Source organism: Sitophilus oryzae, unplaced genomic scaffold (assembly GCF_002938485.1).
Source record: "Sitophilus oryzae breed Bouriz unplaced genomic scaffold, Soryzae_2.0 scaffold_1718_pilon_pilon, whole genome shotgun sequence".
Taxonomy (NCBI): domain Eukaryota; kingdom Metazoa; phylum Arthropoda; class Insecta; order Coleoptera; family Curculionidae; genus Sitophilus; species Sitophilus oryzae.
In genome coordinates this window covers 1,224,585-1,245,705 of record NW_022146411.1, presented here as the reverse complement: position 1 = coordinate 1,245,705, position 21,121 = coordinate 1,224,585, and the positions used below count along the sequence as shown (strand labels likewise).

Genomic DNA, 21,121 nt, shown 5'->3' with positions numbered 1-21,121 from the left:
ATATTGAAACACAGTTAAACATTTTTAAAAATCTAACAAAACTATTTTTCGGAGTATAAATACATTCTTCTATGTCTGCTAAATTTAGATCTAACTAATAATAATAATACAAAACGTCCAACTCGGCTGAACTGCAATTAAAATGCGGTATTTGTGGCGTTAATCTGTCTTCGGTGGCTGCATCTCAGGGGATGCCATTAAAGCCCAAATTTAATGGCAAAGTTGGGCGTAATTTGTGTTAATAAAGCTTATTAGGGCGATATTATCCGGACCGGATATATACGTAAAAATAGAATAAATTACAAGTAAGCGTTTGACCAACTCTTAAAAGTTATTAGTCTCATTCATCATCAATGATCATCTTCTCTTCTTATAGTACCATCTTCTAATAAAGGTTGGCAACAATCGCGGCGAAACACTGTCTGTCCTGTGCAGCTCGAAATAGTTCGTGTGAGTTCAGTTCAGTTCAGTCTCATAAGTTTTTCAACCAAGAGTGCTTGCGTCTCCCAAGTCCTATTCTGCCTTCTACCTTTCCTTCTATAATTAACTTCAGAAGCTTTGCTCTACTATTACGCATGACATGGTCCAGGTATGCTGTCTTTTTTATATTTGTCAGTAATTCCCTTTCCTTGTTAAGCCTCTCAAGAACCTCTTCATAGCGTACATGATCTTTCCAAGGTATTTTCAAGAGTCTTCTGTAGATCCATATTTCAAAAGCTTCCAACCATCTCATGGTGTTCACTTAAAGCGTCCATGTCTCAGAACCGTATAAGAGGATTGAGTAGACATAACAATGAACAAAACGCAGACGTAAGTTGATGTTGAGTTATCGGTTACACAAAATAGGTTTCTTATTTTGTTATACATTGATCTAGCCTGTTCTATACCCGATGTAACTTCTAAGTCGGGGTCAAGGTCCGATGTTAGCCAAGATCCCAGGTATTTGAACTTGTTTAGTGTTTACGTATTGTCCGTATACTCGTATGTTGGGTGGTAGTATATTTCCTCTCATAGACCTCCCTCGATTGCTTCCATGACTCCCTATCTGAGCTATTTGCATCCCGTTACTGGGGATACGCCTTAAGTCGTCGTCCAATCTGTTTGGAGGACGGCTTCTGGTTCCTGAATGCATCATGAATGTCTTGGTCTCAATTATTATTATAATACCAAACCTACCCAATTTCATTTTAAAGTAGTTATTTTTTCTATAGTATCCATTACTTTTGTTTTGTCCCCCCCCCCCGCCCCCCATACTTCGATATTCGGTACTTTGTCTCTCAGAGATAGCCCCAACATTGATCTTTCCATTGCTCTTTGTGTTATTCTGATTTTGATTACTGTTCCCTTGGTTAATGTTAGGGTCTCCGCATCATACGTTAGAACAGGTAGTACGTATTGACTGAATACCTTTCTCTTCAAACATATTGGAAGTTTCCCTTTGAAAACGTATTTCAACCGTCCAAAGTCAGTCCTAATTGTCTGTTGAGCTCGCAAGTTTGGTTATCGCAGCTTATACGTATGTCCCAAGCATTTGTAAGCATTGTTTCTTCTATTTAATATTGGTTAATATACAGGGTGGTTCGAACTGTATTCCGGAAACTTCGGCGGCACATTCCGCAGATAAAAATAAGTAAAAAAGTTTGTATAAATGTATGTCCTAAAATGCTTAGTTTCGGAGATACAGGGTGTAGAAGTTTCATTTTTATTTCGATTTTTTCCAAATAATTTATGAGGAAACATCAGTATTTGGATGAAAATTGGTGTCTTATTTGGTGAATTTGATTTTGGTGTCAATATGACACCTACTAGTAGAGGGCGCTACCTACATGTGTTTGAACTGTTTTGAAGCGTAATAACTTTTTGTCCGTACCTGTATAAAACTACGAAACAAAAAAAAACTTTCTACGAAAAAAATATCTCTTTGTAAAAATCGCTACGAGCAACCGTTCTTAAGATATTTAGAATGGAAATAGTCAATACATGTCATTATTGACGAAAAATAAACACGTTGAGTAGATAGTTATTTTACTGAAATAATAGATTTGGGAAATTTTTATTTTTTTTAATTAATCATAAATTTTTCTGCAAAAAATGATGATAAAACAGTTTCTGTTGAATTTTTGGTACAAAAACCTTTCAAATTTATGGTTTCAGTATAATAAGTATTTAGTCAGAATGTTTAATTAATGTCAATGATGACAGGTATTGATAATTTCGATTCCAAATATCTCGAAAACCATTACTCGTAGCGATTTTTGCTAAGAAACCTTTTTCACGTAAAAAACGTCGTAAATGTATATTTTTTTACTCAGTAGTTTTATACAGGTACGGACGAAAAGTTATTACTCTTCAAACCAGTTAAAAAATATGTAGGTGGCGCCCTCTAGGGTAGGTGAGGGTAAAGCCCTGCACGGGGCAAAGCCACGCACCGCGTTTTGAAATAGCGCGGGAATCATTTCGGGTTCGCCCGTCAGGCGGCGAGTTGGTTTTAATAACGTTCAGTGCGACAGAGAATTTGATGGTAGCCGGTAGCTTGTGTACCGAGAAAATGAGGTTAGTTCATCTTTTGTAATTTTAATATAATAACTACTTCACTTTGTTCAAATATAGTGTGCATGTATTTAGAATATCTGGAAAAGGCGACTTCTCGGTTGACAGCATGTCACCTAAGCTTTATTTTCGCGTGGTAATGTTTTCTTGAACGTGATTTTAAAAATGTTATATGAAAGATTTTTTCGAGAATACAAAATGGGGCAAAACGCCGCAGCCTTTTAGGGGCAAATCCCTGCAGTGCGGGTTTTGCCCCTGTTTGTTAAAACATGAATTATGCAGCTTTTAAATTATATTCTTTTCAGGAACTACAAAAGAAAAACTCAGTACATGCCTATGACCGAAGATCAACTCGCTGCGGCACGTACACTGATCGCGAGAGGTGTTTCTATCTGTCAGGCGGCCAAAGAAATCGAGTTTCATGAATCGACACTAAGGGATCGATTTCAGAAAGGGGGAGGAACTAAGCTTGGGAGATTTCGAGCCACATTTTCAGCAGAACAGGAAGCTCAGCTGTTAAACCACTGTATCGATCTGGATAAGCGATTTTTCGGCCTTACTTTAAAATCTTTGCGATTCCTTCTATTTAAATATGCCGAGGAGAATAACATTCCCCATCAGTTCTCGGTTGAAGCGCAACTTGCAGGGAGGGATTTTACACGAGCCTTTATGAAAAGAACAAGTTATCTTTGCGTGTTCCCGGAAGACGAGTGTTGCCCGAACAATGGGGTTTAACAGGATTCAGCTCACTCAATATTTTAACAACTTAGAGGCCATTATGAAGAAGTACAATTTTTCTCCCAACCAAATTTTCAATATGGATGAAACGGGGGTACAAACGGTCCCAAATATACTTCCAAAACGCGTAGCCCCCACGGGAAAGAAGGAAGTCGCTAAGGCTGTAGCAGCGGAGCAAGGTCAAACAGTATCCGCCGTGTGTGCAGTGAGTCCTATAGGCTATTTTGTGCCCCCTTTTTTTATATACGCAAGAAAAAGAGAAAATCGGCTTCTTATTAAAGGTGGTCCATTAGGATGCGAGATGGCTGTAACCGATAAAGGGTACATGAACACTCCCACTTTCATCAAATGGCTGAATCATTTCAAAAAGTATGCCAAACCAAGTGACAGCAACCCCATTTTATTAATACTTGACAATCATGTGTCACACACAAGCCTGGAAGCAGTTTCTTTCGCAAAATCAAACAATATTCACCTCCTTACTTTGCCACCTCACAGCAGCCACAAAACCCAGCCTCTTGACCGCTGTATATTTCGACCACTGAAGGCTTATTACGATGCTGCCGTAGATTCATGGGACGTTTCTCATCCAGGAGAAACCTTCAGCGTTTACAACGTTGCTGAATCATTCAAGATAGCTTTTGAAAAAGCAAGCTCGGTTGAAAACGCAGCTCAAGCTTTCAAAACTACTGGTATTTTTCCATTTAATGCCAATATATTTTCGGATGCGATTTTTTGCCATCAGAAGTGACAGACCAGTCTCCAGGAGAAGATCTGGATGAGGATGATCGAATGGTATTATTTAATGAAGATAATGATGTACAAAAAGATGTGACTACAACTTCAGATCTTGCTGTTGGAACAAAGCAGCCTATGCAACAAGGCAACAATCATCCTGACATTGCAACACCTACGGTTGATACCGACCCTGACCTCCGTCAACAGCTCCTGCCGATATAATCCCTTTACCTAAAATAAAAATTAAAAGAAAACGTAAAGGAAAAGGGTTGAAGTCCGAGTTGCTTACGTCAACACCGAATAAGGAACGTTTGGAAAACGAAGCAGCTGAAAAAGAAAAGCAAGCTACTGAAAAGGAGCAACGTTCAATAAAAAAGCAAAAACGCAACAAGGCAGCTCTTCTCGCCGACCAACTCAAAGAAAAGAAAGATAAATTCTGACGAAGATTCTTCTGACACGGACGCAGATTACTCGATTCATGACAGCAGCTCTGATGGTGATATTATAGGTGATGATGGAAACGATCAAGTTGAAAGTTTTGAGAACTCACAGGATGGCTCTGCGTTGATGTTGCCAAATGACTATGCTGTAATTAAAGTGGATGGCAAAACAAAAAATTCTTTCAGACACTTTGTTGCCAAGATCGTTTCTATTTATCAAGATGGTTATGACGTAGTATTTTACAAGCGATTACCAAATACTTACAAATTTTCGGAAACAAATGAAGAGTCCTTCGTAGAAGTCAAGGATGTTGTTTTAAGATTGTCAAAACCTATTCTTAATCTCTCTGCTAGGTTTCACAATGTGCTTACTTTCAAAGAAGATTTAAGAAGTTTCCGTATGTTTTAATCAATTTGTTTACTTGTTCTTCAGTGATCTTATTTTTTTAATAAAAAAAAGTTTTTTTTATGAAACTGTTTTATTATTCACCCACTTTATTCATCAATGGGGTAAACCCCCGCGCGCGGGGAATTGCCCTATTCAGTGGGGCAAAACCCTGCATTTTTGTTTTTTTATATAAACCTAAATTCTCCGTAACTGACAGACCGATGCCAGAATTTTCATTACTAGTCCAAAGATAAAATATGTGCGTAAGACTTCATGTAAGAAAATAAATAAGTGTAATGTAAATAAAAATAATAAATAAAGTCCTCCTACTCTGGGTGCCTGCTCACCAAGGGATAGAAGGCAATGAAAAAGCAAATGATCTAGCTAGGAAAGGAGCGAACACTCCACTAACTGGACCAGAACCGTTCTGTTTTCCAAACGGGAACCAACTGAAAGCGGAACTGAAGAATCTGGAAGACTCCATCCGTAACTTGGAATGGGTGTCCTCCAACGGTCTAAGACACTCCAAAAAGTTCCTCGGAACTTATGACCGAGAAAAATCAAAGGTTTTCCTTGATTTAAGTAAAAACAATCTTCGGATTGTCACGGGGTTTCTAACAGGACACTGTCTCCTCAACGAACACCTCAGTAGGCCGAAACTGAGAAACAACGGCGAATGCAGATTTTGTGGGGAAAATGGGGACAGACCAGAACACCTTATCACTGAGTGCGCCGAGACGACGACCATTCGTGCCATGAACCTTGGCACGTCTGATGTCGAGGATGGAGAGCTGGCCTCTGTGGAGCCGTCTCAGATACTGGCTTTTCTTAAAGCCCTGAGACTGTATGATGAGTTATAACTCGTTATAACTCAAGAAAGGGGAACACACAATAGATCTATAAGGTCGCGGTGATTAACTCCCCTTCTAAACATTCTACATTCTACAAGACTTCATGTAAAAACGACAAAAAAAACTTTTCCCAGTTCCAAAAATTATGCAAAAGATAAATATTGCGGGGCTTTACCCCCACCTACCCCACTAGTAGGAGTCATATTGACATCAAAATCAAATTTCTCATGTCAAAAAACTCCGAGACAGCAATTTTCATCCAAATATTGGCGTTACTTCAGAAATTATTTGGAAAAAATCGAAATAAAAATGAAACTTCTACACCCTGTATCTCCGAAACTAAACATTTTAGGACATACATTTATAGGAACTTTTTTACTTATTTTTATCTGCAGAATACGCTGCCGTTTCCGGAATACAATTCGGACCACCCTGTATATTCTACCGCAAATTACCAAGTTTATCCAAACTTGCGTTTACCCTTTCAGAACTGGACCCGAATTCTGTAACTTATAAAACGCTAAGCGCTTTTAGACGCTCAGCGTATATGAAGTTCATTTTCGCTTAGCTCGCACTTGACTACCGATTTGGGTATTCTCATTTGATGCGCTTAGCGTTTTTACCTATTGCGCTGAGCGATTTGAAAACGGCTACCGTAAAGGAATGCTTTGTTTGTCGATCTGTCAGTAAAAATTAAAAAAAATTGTGATTTGGCGCGGTCTTTTGGTCGTGAAAACTACTTCTTATATGAATTCCTCAATAAGTAATTGATAATTTACGACTTGGCAGCTATAAATATTTTTTAAAAATTTTAAAAAATCGTCCTTCAATCGTCCTCCAAAATTACAGTAGCTAGCGAAACTCGGTTTTCAATTTAAGATTAGGAATCATATTTGCAACAAAATTTGTAATAACATCAAAATCAGTCAAAGTCGCAGATATTCCGTGTTTCCGTAGTCCGTTTTTGAGAAAATCCGTGTGGAGAACTCCAAACTCCCCATCGGAGGCGACCCCAGGTGGCGGATAGGGGAAATAACCGCGGACCAAAATTGGAAAAATTCCTTTACTTTGAAACTAAAAAAACTGCCTATCAACTTTTTATTAACATATTTTAGTATGATGGACGGCTATACGTGCCTCCGGCGCCAATTTTTTTTTATCTACCCTTTCAACAGCTGATTTTTTTTCTTTCTTATGAAGCATCTTTGAGCATGTTATTTTTATACATTATATTATGTTGTTTTATTTTTATCCATAGTTACCAATCTATCTATCTTAAAATCTATACACCAATGAACTTTGATCAAAACCAACTCAATGAAATATGAAAATATATAATTGGCGATTTATAACGCTTTCGACTGACATATATGAACTATGATAATAAATCAGAGTAGCGGGACAAAAAAAACAATCTCACCGTATGTCGACTCAACCGCTTGTTCTAGTTATACGACAATGAAAAATGTATCCCGCCATTTATTTTTGGAAAAAAGACCCGTCCGAAACATTTAATCCATTTGTCTGGGACCGTAGCGTTTTAAGCGCTTAAAACGGTTTACATTAGTGTCGTATTCGTTCTCACTCTTCGTTTTATCTTAAGTACACCATTTAGAGCATCGGAAATGAGAAAATATCACTCGAGTAGTATTCTGAATCTAAAGGCGGATTTCCACCAAACAGAGATTTTGTCCTTTTCAACAAAACAGCAATTGAAATTTCCAAAATAGGGAACATTTTGAGGATTTCGGGTCGTCTGTAGAAGTGAGCAAATGCAAGACCTAGAGCAAATGCAAGACCTAAAGTAAAACTCTTGGTCTTAGGGTTGCAGTTAATAAGTAGTAGTCTTCCTTCAACTTAGTCTTGCAGGGCGAAAGAAATAATCAGAATATTTGCTTGACGAAAAATTTTCAATATATTATATTGAATAAGCATTTCTTTCTTTAAAATGTTATGCAATAGTCGGGAAAACATTATTTGTAATAAATTAAAACAATAATTCTGAACAAATAAGGAATTTCTTATATCATATAAAAAAGCAAAACCGCAAGAGTTTTGCATGCTCGGTATTGGTCTTACAGATCAAACGCTAGTCTTGGTATTGCTTTTTATGCAAGATCAGTGTCGCTCATACTCATTACTAGTCGCTGGCAACTGTTTTACTCTACAATGAAAAATTCGGCACGATCAAGTATACTAGACATAATTCAAAAATAGAAATCATTATTTTGCACACATTTTCCACAACTTTACACTCCATAAATGATATTTTGCACATAATTACCAAAGAGAAATTTATTTGCGTCCGTTTGCAAATAAAATCGTTCCCCCCACCGTTAGTTATGAAATTTAATTATTTCTATTAGTGATGAGCATTACTATTCTTTTTAGTGAATCGAATCACACGATTCAATTTCTCATATTGAATCGACTCCTACGATTCGTTCATTTGAACGAACCACATGTACAATTTACGTTTCATAAAAACAAGAATCGTAACTGGCAGTACCGGCGATAATTTGGCCGGACAATTACTTAAGGTACCAGAAAAAGAAATATACAGTTCTTTCATTTGTTTTTCAACACTTTATGATACTGGTGTAATTGGAATGAATATTTTACAAATAATATTAAATTATCAATCCAATTCATATAATATACTATTTATTAAATATTTCTTAATACCAATTTAATATTTTTAGAGCCATATTTTAATTCCGATTTAAAAAGCATATAATAAATAGTATATGATATAGCATGATCGAAAAAAAAAAATGGCATCCAGTTGGCTTCGAAATGAACATCGATGACCTTGCCCATATAATTTTACATATTACAGGGTGGCTCATCGAAAACGTTCCGCAAGGCATAACGGCCAGGGTATTTTTTTCAAAAAATCCAAAAACACGTCAATTTTGTTTGTGAGGGGGACAACTTTTGCCCCAAAAATGAATGCAAAATCTTCAACCCTCTAAGCGGGGGTGTCATCCCCTAACTTTTTTCAAATGGGAAGGGGGGTCAAGTGACACTGCAATGACAAGAGCTTTCTATTCTCTATATTTCCCCGCTTCGTTTTTGAAAATTGGTAGAGTCATTGAGAAAATATGAAGGATTGAAATTTGAAAAGTTTATTTAAACATTTATCAGAGTAAATGATAAGGATAAATTCTTTCGACCAATTTGCTGTTTTTTCTTATTATTTCTAGATGTTTACGCACTTTTTCATTTGCCACAAGGTTGAACGATCAGGTGCGGTAGTTGCTAGATACCTGTTCTGTGACTTGTGCGTTGAAGTTCTTCTCAATATCGTTACACTGACCTACAATAGAATTTCCAAAGATACCAGCCCACACGTTCAATTTCTGAGGGTTTTGTGTGTGCACCTCGTGAAAAACCCTGGGGTTGTCCTCAGCCCAGTACCGACAGTTGTGCGATTAACTATACCGTTCAAAAAGAAAGTACACTCATACGAAGAACACCCATTAAACAGGAAATTATTATCATTCGCCACTCGTTCACTCATAGTTTCACAAAATTGCAAACGACGATGAAAATCGTCTTCGTTGAGTTCTTGTACCAAATGAATTTTCTACGGGTGGAACTGTTTTTTTTTAATATCCTTTGGACACTTGTGCGATTCACGCCGGTCTCATTGGCTAATTTTCTTGTACTCAGCGTACTATCCATGGCAACTTGGCCCAATACGAATACCTCGCTTCATTTACTACAGGATTTTCCCTCTGCCTCTTTTTGTTCATAACGGAACCAGTTTCGCGAAATTTTGCTACTAACTCGCGAACAATTTTGCCATAAAGATGTTTGTCAGGATAGCGTTCAATAACTTTTTCTGCAAGTGAGTACACCATAATTGTTGAAAAGTTTAACGATATTGAGAAGAATTTCAACGCACAAGTCACAGAACAGCTATCTAGCAACTACCGCACCTGATCGTTCAACCTTGTGGCAAGTGAAAAAATGCATAAACATCTAGAAATAATAAGAAAAAACAGAAAATTGGTCGAAGGAATTTATCCTTATCATTTACTCTGATAAATGCTTGAATAAACTTTTCAAATTTCAATCCTTCATATTTTCTCAATGACTCGACCGATTTTCGAAAACGAAGCGGGGAAATATAGAGAATAGAAAGATCTTTTCATTGCGGTGCCGCTTGACCCTCCTTCCCATTTGAAAAAAGTTAGGGGATGACACCCCCGCTTAAAGGGTTGAAGATTTTGCATTCATTTTTGGGGCAAAAGTTGTCCCCCTCACAAACAAAATTGACGTGTTTCTGGATTTTTTGAAAAAAAAAATATATCCTGGCCGTTATGCCTTGCGGAACGTTTTCGATGGGCCACCCTGTATATAAAATGACAGCGATTTTCATTTTATAACCATCGCTGACGCCGTTTTTTATCATATTGAACAGAGGCCAACAATATTTATTTGGAGTTGCATAAAAACACGATTTCGTCTTTTAGTCCGACATTTAATGGTTTATAGTCGGTAATATTATTTTAACAAAAATTTATTAACGTAAAAATTCAGAATTTACACTATTGCCTGCTATTGCTCCTATTGCTACTCACGAGCGCAGATGTCCTAAACTTGTAAACTGCTCCGAAATGTCACTGCGATTTTCTTGGAACTGGAGCAGTCACATACTGCGACGTTGGTGGAGCTGTGACAAAGTAGCGGACTGCGATTTCACAACCCACCTCTAGTTCGAAGCACTGTGCGCCGCGCCGTAGAAACGAACTATCGCATTGTGATCCGATTCAATTCTCACGATTCTTTTTTACGGCTCATCGTTCAAATCTTATGGATCTGTGCTGGCCACGATTCAATTGAACCAACCGTATTGTAAGCAATGAATCAATTCTCACGATTCTTATGGATCCCTGCTGCCTACGATTCAATTGAACGAACCGTATTCTAAGCAGTAAATCGAATCACACGATTCATTTTTAATACTCGTTCAAATGAACGATTCGTTCAATCTTTGCCCACTTTCTATGTATATCGATTCGGCTAATTTTTTAATGTATATCGATTCGGCTAGTTTTTGCACAACCTAACCTAACCTAACTTAACCTTTTTTTTTATTATTTGTATATTTGTTTTTGTGCTTTTTTGTTTTGTGAATGCTTTGTCGATGAAGCTGTTTTGGCTGTTTGTACAATAAAGCGTTGTTTTTTTAACCTAACCCTCCTGACGAAAGTTATAAAGGTTTGAAAATTGAACATTTCATCTGTCACAAAATTAAATTTTATTTATATCAAACGAATCGGCTATTATGAGGGTTTGAAAATTTGCAAAATTTTAGTGGCAGATGGGGGGGGGGGATTGAAAGAAAGATAGAAATATTTAGTACATAGAATTTCGTAACCGACGAAGAGGGGGGGACGGTCAAGTTTGCCTCTAATTTAACGGCTCTGGCTTTTCTTAGGTAAGTGATCATTGATGGTGTGCAAAATGCGTGCAAAGTAATGGTATATGTATTTTTGAATTTGTATGTACGAGTATATGGTATATGTCTAGAGAGGCCATTATATTTTTTAACTAACAAACTAAAAAACATTGAATAATTTTTTCAAAAAATTCCAAACTTTCATTCTTTTTTGCAAAAAAACCTCATAGACGTGTTTCGAAATATACTACTACCCCTAAAAATATTTGCACTTATTTAAGACTCACCCTTTTGTATATTTCCAATAAAGCTTCAAACCATAATGTGAATCCACACATGTCAATTCAATGTGAAATCAAGTTCAATAATTAATCGAGATAACACATGATTCGACTGACAGCCACGAGCAGTCATAATAAATCTGAGGACGGTTTTCTAACTAGAGGTTTCACCGATTAACGCGCCCTCGTTCCATTTATCCGAAAATGAAAAATATATCCAGTCGTTTATTTTTGGAAAGGAGATCCGTTTGGAACATTTAATCCATTTGTTAAGAGAAAAGCATTTAAAAGGGTTTACGTTAGTGTCGTATACGTTCTTCTTTGTTGTTTTATATTAAGTCACCACTTCCATAATAAAGGAATGGTGCTGGAGTAGTTTGAATCTTTTGAAAATTAAGCTCTTAACGCGTGAAAAAAACAAAAATGAAAATCATCCGTCTTATTTGTAATCGCCAAAATTGTACAAGGTGTTCAGTAAGGTCCGACCGAACTTGGATTTTTAGTCTCGGCCAAGACCGAGACCGTGAGCGCGAAAAAAAATTCTCGGCCGAAAACGAGACCGAGACACGATGCAAATTTTATTTAATAGTTTATTATATGAAAAAACATCTGATAATAATGTAATAAAAACGTTATTTTCATGCAGCAACGGTTTTATTGGGATTTAAGGCTATAAAATTACTAATACCAAAGAATACTTTTATTCTTTGCTAATCTATACTAATATATAAAATCCTTAAGTGACTGACATACTGATTAATCACGATCCTGCTCAAACCACTCAACGTAAGAAGCTCAATTTTGGCATACAGGTTGATTCTAGGGTGTAGAGGTTCGATAAGAAGGGATTTTTCGAAATTCCAGTTCCAAGAGGGTGAAACCACCCCTAAATATTACAATATTTTTATTTAAAAACGGTCAAGTTTTTTAAGAAAAACGCTTAAACACGTATTTTTATTTTGGTTTTTTACATATTTTAAGATTTTTAAAAATGTATACAGGGTGTGTCGAAAAATCTGGTCATTGATTAATCACGATCCTGCTTAAAGCGCTTGACGTAAAAGCTGATTTTTGGAAAACAGATTGACTTTAGGGTGTAGAGGTTCGATAAAAGGGATTTTTCGAAACTCGAATTCTAAGGGGTGAAACTATCCCTCAAATATTAAAATATTTTTTATTTAAAAACCGGTGAGTTTTTCGGAAAAACTCTTAAACACGTATATTTTATTTTGTTGTTTTACATATTTTAAGATTTTTCTATAAATTTATACAGGGTGTTTCATAAAATATGACCATTGAGTAATCACGATTCTGCTTAAACGTTGCTTGACGTTTAAAGCTGATTTTTCGATAAGGAGGGGTTTCTCGAATCTCAAAATCCAAGAGGGTGAAAACGCCCCTCAAATATTACAATATTTGTTATTTAAAAAACGGTTAGTCTTTCGGGAAAACGCTTGGACAAGCATAATTTATTTGGTTTTTTTACATATTTTGAAATTTTTTAAAAAATCATACAGGGTGTTCCAAAAGTTGGGATTCCGTGGGTCCACTAATTTAAACTCACGATAAAATACTTAACGAATTTATTTTCTCACTTTATACACAATTACTAACTTATAACACACAACAAACTAACTATTCCTTCACCAAATTGTCCGATTTTCAATTTTCACGCGGTATATTCAAATTTCAAAAACTGTCTCAGTTGTCGATCGCTCCGGCTTATATACTCTATTGACTGCTTCTCGAAATTTCCCCAATTCTCGGAAAGCGTACTTCTTCATACCAGACAATTCTATTGTCTGATTCCCTTACTTCTCGACTTGGCTAAAAGATGGCGCCTGAAAAAGTCTTTTAATTTCTGGCGGATACGTTGCGGTTGTGCAGGCAACCAGTAATACATTTTTAATTTCTGGCGGATAGGCCATTTTTCTTGACAATATTCTTTCTAAATAGTTGTTTGCTAGTGACGCTTGTTGGTGGTGCAGACTAGAAATTTATAAGCTGCTGGTTTCAGAACACTGTACTCTGTATTGAGGTGAATAATTACACACAAGAATTTTACTTATTAGTAGGATATACGAGTAATTCATATAAAAGCACAATTCTGTTAAATTTATAAAACTTACATTAATAAGACACTAACATCTAACATTTCGGTCATTGTTTACGCATGGAAATACGAAGGAGATTCTTCAGCCGTCCAGGAAATTCCCATCGTGATTCGAATCTAATCATATGGATCAGATATGATCCATTCTTTTTTTCTCTACTTCGTAGGAGTATTTCATTGGCCCACGCATCGATAGGTGGGGTGATGCGCTCAAAAATAAGCTAATTTGACGATCGTGAGCAGTCTCGGCCGTGGCCAATAATCTCGGCCTTTTAATGCCGCGAAGGAGACCGAGATCTCGGCCTGATTTTTCGTCGAGAATGACTGTAACCGAGACCGAGACCGAGATCTCAGTTTTCGGACCTTAGTTGTCGGACCTTAGTTTTCAGAAATATTTAGAGCGATACCTGTAGACCTACCTACTGGAGATAAAACTTTAAATGCAGAAGTTTAAAACAAAACTAACCTTAAATGCAAGAGTATAAGGCTTTAACTGAACCGCCAAACAAAAATAAAAAATACGACCAGAAAGTTAAGTAAAATTTATAACGTCACTTTTTTTAAGGTACACCCTTATAGTTTTTTTTTGTTGAGAAACAACGATAAATGCAGATTCTGTGGGGAACATGTCTGTGGAGCCGTCTCAGATACTGGCATTTGTCAAAGCTCTGAGACTGTATGATGACACAATAGATCTGTAAGGCTGCAGTGATTAATCCCCCTCCTAAACATTCTCTACTCCCTACTACTACTCACACGTCCATCTAATACGAAATCAAATTTAATTGAGATTAATCCGTATTCAACTGACAGACATAAACAGTCATATGGAATCAAAGCATGGATTTCCAAATGAACAATCTAACCCGGTGACACTCCTACCACTCTTTCCACTTATCGATAATAATCAAAAATTCATCTTGTCTTTTATTTTTGAAAAATACATCCTTAGGAATATTTAATACATTTTGTTTGAGAAGGCAGCGTTTAAACAAGGTGGTCAGAATTGTATTCAGGTAACTTTTGCAGCATATTCTGTTAATAAAAATAGTTGAAAAAGTTCGTATAAAAAAATTACTTCCTAAAATGCTTCGTTTCGGATACAGTGTGTGGAGTAAGTTTCATTTTTACTTCGATTTCAAGTTTAAATAATCAAAATTAAATCTAAAGAATCAAATAATTTCTGTATGAAAATTGCTGTCTGGGTGTTTTTTACATGAGAAATATGATTTCAATGTCAATATGACTCCTACTTGTAGAGGGCACCATCTACATGTTTTTAAACTGTGAGAATGAAAAAAATTGCATCTGTCGTTTTTTACGCAAAAAAGGTTTCTTGGCAAAAATCGTCTCCTGTTATTACTAGCAACCTTTCTCATGATATTTGGAATGGAATCTATAAATACATGTTCTCATTGACAAAAAATAAACATGTTGACTAGATATTTATTCGAATAAAATTATAAATTTTAGGAACTTTTTGGTAGGAAAACCAAACCAAACAGTTTTCTGTCGAACCTTCTTATTTAATGAAAAATAAAATTTCAGTTTTTCTATACCAATTTATATGGTGGATAAATTAAAATAAATTTTAACCTTTCGGTTGGTTAAACTTTTAAGGCAACATAAATTATATTAATTGTAATAAAATAATATGTATCATTATTTATACTGCTATCATTATTTTATTTCTAAATAATAAAATATTCTACAACTTATATAAAATACATACACATGTCCCACTACATAAAACATGTCCAGGTGGTTTGGTAATCGCTTCCGAAGGGGTACTGGGTGTCTTGATTTCCTCCAAAAGCGGTGGCTGGTCACATTCGACATGCGCTTGTGACCCGGGACAACAAAACCAGGACCTCCTGTGTAAATCCCCCGTGTAGGGCTCATCGTAGGTCCGTTCTTCCTTCAATAAGGAACGATCTAATGAGTGTTAAGACCGATTTTTCCACCAGACGAACAAGAAATTATTATGAGTATCTTTCATTTTTTATGTTTTGTAGTTGAGGTAAGACTATTATTATTTATGCTATAAAAATGTAAAAATACAAGTCTGTATTTAATTAAAATATTAATGTATGCAATAAAAAAGTATCCAAAATATAGAAGAGAATATGATATCATATTATTTAAATATAAAATCTCATTGTTCTAATGGAAAATTGAACTTTGACAATTGAAAATTATTCACTTTGACAGGAACAGACGGCACAAAACACCACAGGGTGTTCCTTAATGACATGTTAATATTTAAGAGGGTAATTCTTGGACCTATTTTAAGCAAAAAACTTCATATGAACGCATGTCCTAAATATCTTTTGAGATACAGGGTGATTAGTTTTTTCATAATAAATAACTCTGATATTATTATATATATATGTCGTAGTCTCATAGTGTATTCCGTCTTTTCATGAAGATCCTAGTCACTTCATGAAATAAACTAACCTATTAACCTAACTAAACTCCTAACCTAACCGACGCTTCATGAAGTGACCTAGAATCTTCATAAAAAGACGAAATACACTATGAGACATATATTAGTAGAGTATATACATACATTATACTAAATTTTAAAATTTTATTAAAGATATAGTATAACATCCTTCAATATGTTTCTTTTAATAATTAAAGATAATAATATATTATATTAGATTAAGTATTTCGTTTTACTCCTCCAATTGCTCTGCTATCAATTCATGAATATCAAAGTGAATAATATGAAAGATAGATAAATAATTGCAAGAACGCAAAGGCTCGTGATTCAACGGAGTATAATGCAGTACTTGTGTTTGTTAAGGGCAAAGCTCTTAAAACACGACAAATATTGATGCTATTGGCTGATATCTCCTCTATAAAGTTATCACAATACTTTTACAAAAATTTTAATATTTTTTTGTCTCGAGTACATTATAAATTACCCCGATGGACAATAAATTAAATTATTTTTTATTTAACAATTTTGTACCATTAACTAATATGTAAAATTAAATGGGAAATGTTATCAATCGTCATTTCCCAGCCAATTGTACTTCGTTTTTTTGATCATACGGTATTTGGAGGTGAACACTTGATACAAAGTTTACTACTTTACCGAAATATCATTCATCCATTTTAGAGCTAGAATCTGTCGAACGAGACAGGAATGACTTAGACAGCTTACATCCAAAAATGACAAAAATAGTATAATGTTTTATTAGGAGTAAAAATGATACTTTTCGTAGAGCTGTACGTTTGACATACAGCCAATGCACAAAAAGTCATTTTTACTCCGAATAGAACACAAGCTCCGAATAGAACGCCGCACACACGGCAAAATGCTGTTTCGCTTGACAAAAAACCGAATTAATTTTTTTTTATGTTTATCAACGCATTCTTTTTCTTATTTCAATTGTAGGGCTAATTTTAAATATTATAAAACATCTCATTCAACTAGAATAGTGCAGGCGTTACCGAAAACTGATGTAGTTTGCATCTTGCGCGGAGCGCAAAAGATTTCATTTACATTTACACTCAGCACAGCCATTAAATTTTTTTTCTACTATATATGAAAAAAAGCTTGTTATAAACTTAGAAATTCATAATTTAGAATATCTGTTTTCTTAAAACTAAAAAATCCTTTCTTGATATTACAGGACTGGTATAGAAATGTATAGTGCGACTCCCTGCAAATAAAGGGCTATTTCAAAAAAGGGCAAATTTTTGAAAGTTGAATTTTTTATACCTGAATCAACATACATTAGGGATTTTAATTTTAATAAATTAAAAGCGGAACTCCGTGGAACTTATTACTATAACTCATTATGAAAACAAACTTATAAAAAACATAAACACAAAATAGTGTGTTTAAAATATATTTTATCTACATTCAAAACAATTCAAATTTATTATATTGATGCTATTTAAGTGTACTACATATCTGTAACTATATTGTCCATAATTATAATTAACTTTCAAATGGATGTGCTGGGTGTAAATGACACTCTTTTGCGCTCCACATTTGTGCAAGTCTAACGCTCTCCCCAAAAAGTGCGGACTCTTATCCACTTTCGGTAGCGCTTGCACCGTTATAGTTGCTCGGAAAAAATTATAACATTTAAAATTAGGTCCACGGATTTAATAAGAACAAGAGCGAGCGGATGAACATACAAAAAAAAAATATTTGTAATTTTGATTTTTGTCAAGCTAAACATAGCATTTTGCCGTGTGTGCACCGGCGCCGGGGCCGGGCCGTCGGACCGTCCGTCGTCGCGTCGTATCAATGGATAACGGACGTACGAAAATCAAGCTTAAATCGACTGACAATTGTCACTGTCAACTATTCTTTTGTTGAACAGACTTGAACTCATTCTTGCAATTATATTATCGTCTCAAGTTTCCTTCTGCCATCGCCCAATACCTTTTCAGCCTTGCTTATCGTGTACAAATGGCCAAAATTGAGATCGTTAACGAACGGGCCGCCTACGCAACACTTGCCGTGTCCCGTCCTGTTCAGAGGCCCGTAATTCTGGAAGTTAAACTCGTAGTCGGTGAGGAAGTTGGGCCTGCCGTCCGGCAGCACCTTTCCGTAGAGGAAGTTGGGGTGCATGTGGGCGTCGAGAGGGGACGACGGGGACACCCTGGTGACTTCATCGTGTTGATTGCGAGGGGACAGTTTCAAACTACCTGAAAAGGAAATCGGAAGGCGATAATTAAGGGTCGCTAAATTTAAATGTTCATTTTAAATCTTTAAAGCTTCATTCAGAACCTCGCAATTAGTGGCTTCAATTAGCGTAGAAGTTGTTTTCAATGTAAGCATTCAGAACATCAAAATTAGTGGTAGACATTTTGAATTAGTAGAAAAAGTTATCAAACTTTTAACTTTTCCACTAATTATACTTCAAAATTTGCGCGAAATGTCACTTTGGCCTTTGATTATATTATCTTCCTCCAAGAAAAATTGTGGTTAGATATCAAAAGTTGATTGTTTTATAAGCTAAATATTAGGATTTCTCTATGGATACAACTGACTAACGCAAGCTGTTGCTAGGATATTCTATTAATTTTAATTGTGTTTTTAAACATTGTGAATGATCGTAAACTAAAAAGTATAAAGTGTAATTGAAACCACTAATTTATTCCACTAATTGTGAGGTTCTGAATGAAGCTTAAATTGTAATTTAAGTCAATTAAAAAGGGGGAATTTTAAGGAACCTTTTGATAAACTCTCCGATATTGGACTTGAATTGTCTTTATTAAAATTTTAGCTAAAAAAAGTTAAAGCTAACCAATCGTATATCAAAGTTAAATATTACATTTTAATTGATTCAGTCGATACCTAGTGGAAATCCAAAACTAGACTAAGGACAAAAAGATGTTTATTATTACCATCAGGGCCAGTCAACTGAGATATATGACCTTGAACGGTCTGTTAATTGAGATAGCAGTTTCTTAGCATGGTAGATGGCGTATAAGTTTTTATCGTTACCTAAAAAGTGACAAAAAGGGAGATATTTTGTTTCTTTTTCTACTGATCTAAACATGATCTAAACCACACTTTTCCAATTTTGATACCGGTGAGGAAGTAGTTGGTAATAAAAAACAACGGTATACTAAAACATCATTTTCATAAACCGAGTTAGTAATTTGTGAAAACATTGTTTATTTAAAATTAAATCGTTTCAGGTACCTACGTACTTTATTACAAGATTTGGACAGTTTTGTATTAGAATAATTTTTGTAAATACTTTAAATATTTGAGTTACTTATACCCTTAATTTTCGTGAAAAATAATGTACTTATAAAAGTATTTCGATGAAATATTTTCGAAGAAACTATTTTAAGTATAGGATATTTATACTAGTTTTATTAATAAATACCTATCATATAGTCTGAATTGATTTTTATCTGTATTGTAAAATGTGTGATGGAACCATTTGACACTACAATATTTTAATTCCTTTTTTCGTAATACTTATCCTTTATTAGTAATTTTCTTTGTTTCCAGAGTAGTTACGAACCAGAGTTAAGAAAATTAGTTTTTATACTGATTTCTGAAAATCTGATTGTTTTGTATCTACATTTCAAACAACTTACATAAAAATAATAAAATATGGTATATTCAAATTTTCCGCCAGGTTTAGTTCATTCTTAGCATACTAGATGGCGCCACTATAAATTTTAAATTAAAAAATACACGCGAGTAAGTGTTCTTCTCTAGTATGTTCTGTGATTACTACTACTACATCTTATTCAGGTAACAAAGCTAGTTAAACTTTTTTTTATAAAGAACCTGTATAATACTATTTAATCAATTAAAAAAATAAGTAAAAACATTTTCTAAAAGACAGCAACAATAACAATTTCATTTATTTAAAAAACACATCAATACCGAAAAGTTATTAATTATTTAATGCTCTACAAATGTCATTTTTGGTAAAACTGAAGTTATATCAAAAACGGTTAAACTATCTAGATATAGCACATTATTAAAAGAGCATAATATACTCGTATAGGTAGTTCTATTTAAAATTAGCAGCCAGACCGCGTAGAGTATTTTGTAAAGAAACTACAACTCGAAATATTATTAACTTAAAATTATCAGATTTGTATTGTTTAAATAAAAATTGTGTGAAACTTCTTCTTACACCCATCTGTCTGTCTGTCCGTCTGAGGACTCCATTCGAGTACCTCTATCCACGTGCCGAGTTTGGTTTCAATCGATCCATAATTAAGAAAAATCCAGATAATTTCACCCTGTAGACCGTCCCCAATTATACCGAAATCGACCCACATTTTTCTTCAATATCAAATCCTTAGGCCCACCCTGATGAAGATGTAAACGAAACGTCGTATCCAACTTTCCAGGGTAGGGCCGTGTGCACCGTCGCTCAAATAGCCTACCCGCCAAATTTGGTTGCGATTGGACGACATCAAACTTTGACGTTTCTTACATCAAAACTAACTGTCAGAGTGACACGTGTCATACACGGTCAAGTTGGCCTTGGTCCAAGGCCCTCTATAAAAGATCAGCCTACGGGCGGACTTTTGTTTACTTCATCAGGTGTACATACTTAGATATTGGGTTAGATTCTGTATTCATATTTTGTCGGTTGATTTTTGGTATTATTTGTTATTGTAGTGCAAAAAACTAATTATTTTGGTGTTTAAGTGACATAAGGTACTACCAGATATATGGTTACTATGATGGTCACTCTGTTTCTCATAAAAAAAACACGAAATATTACACGTTTTCTTAAGTGCTTTAACCTAAAAGTGCCCATAAATTTTTTATTTATCGTGATTTCTCTGTGTGTTTTTTAAGACTCAACAATTCATCAATAAAGCTTAAGTGGAGTGTGTTTTTGGTGCTATGCCTCATCTTTGTTGTGTTCCTGGTGGAAAGGATAGTTATACTAGGCAGCTTAAAGTATCCGGAAGAGCAAGAAAAGTGGGTACGAGTTATAAATCAAGACAATTCTATTGAAAATATCTTTAATAAATTTTCAAATAATATTCTCCCAGGATGGTATTAAAGAAAACTGGACAATTATGTTTATTCTATTCATATTGTGGAATCTCCACTCCAAGTGTTGTTGGTTCAGCTTCGATAGATTCAAACACG

The 21,121-nt window shown here is 35.1% G+C and overlaps 1 protein-coding gene across 1 annotated transcript in view; it reads right to left on the bottom strand.

Annotated features, from left to right (window-relative positions):
* Positions 1-21,121, bottom strand: part of LOC115881409 (colorectal mutant cancer protein) — a gene marked incomplete at its 5' end in the record, with an annotated part of 79,367 nt that overhangs the window by 36,542 nt on the left and 21,704 nt on the right. Inside the window, 2 exons of the mRNA XM_030898868.1 lie at positions 15,242-15,427; positions 17,918-18,183. Coding sequence (XP_030754728.1) covers positions 15,242-15,427; positions 17,918-18,183 — 452 coding nt within the window. The remainder of the gene's footprint in view (positions 1-15,241; positions 15,428-17,917; positions 18,184-21,121) is intronic.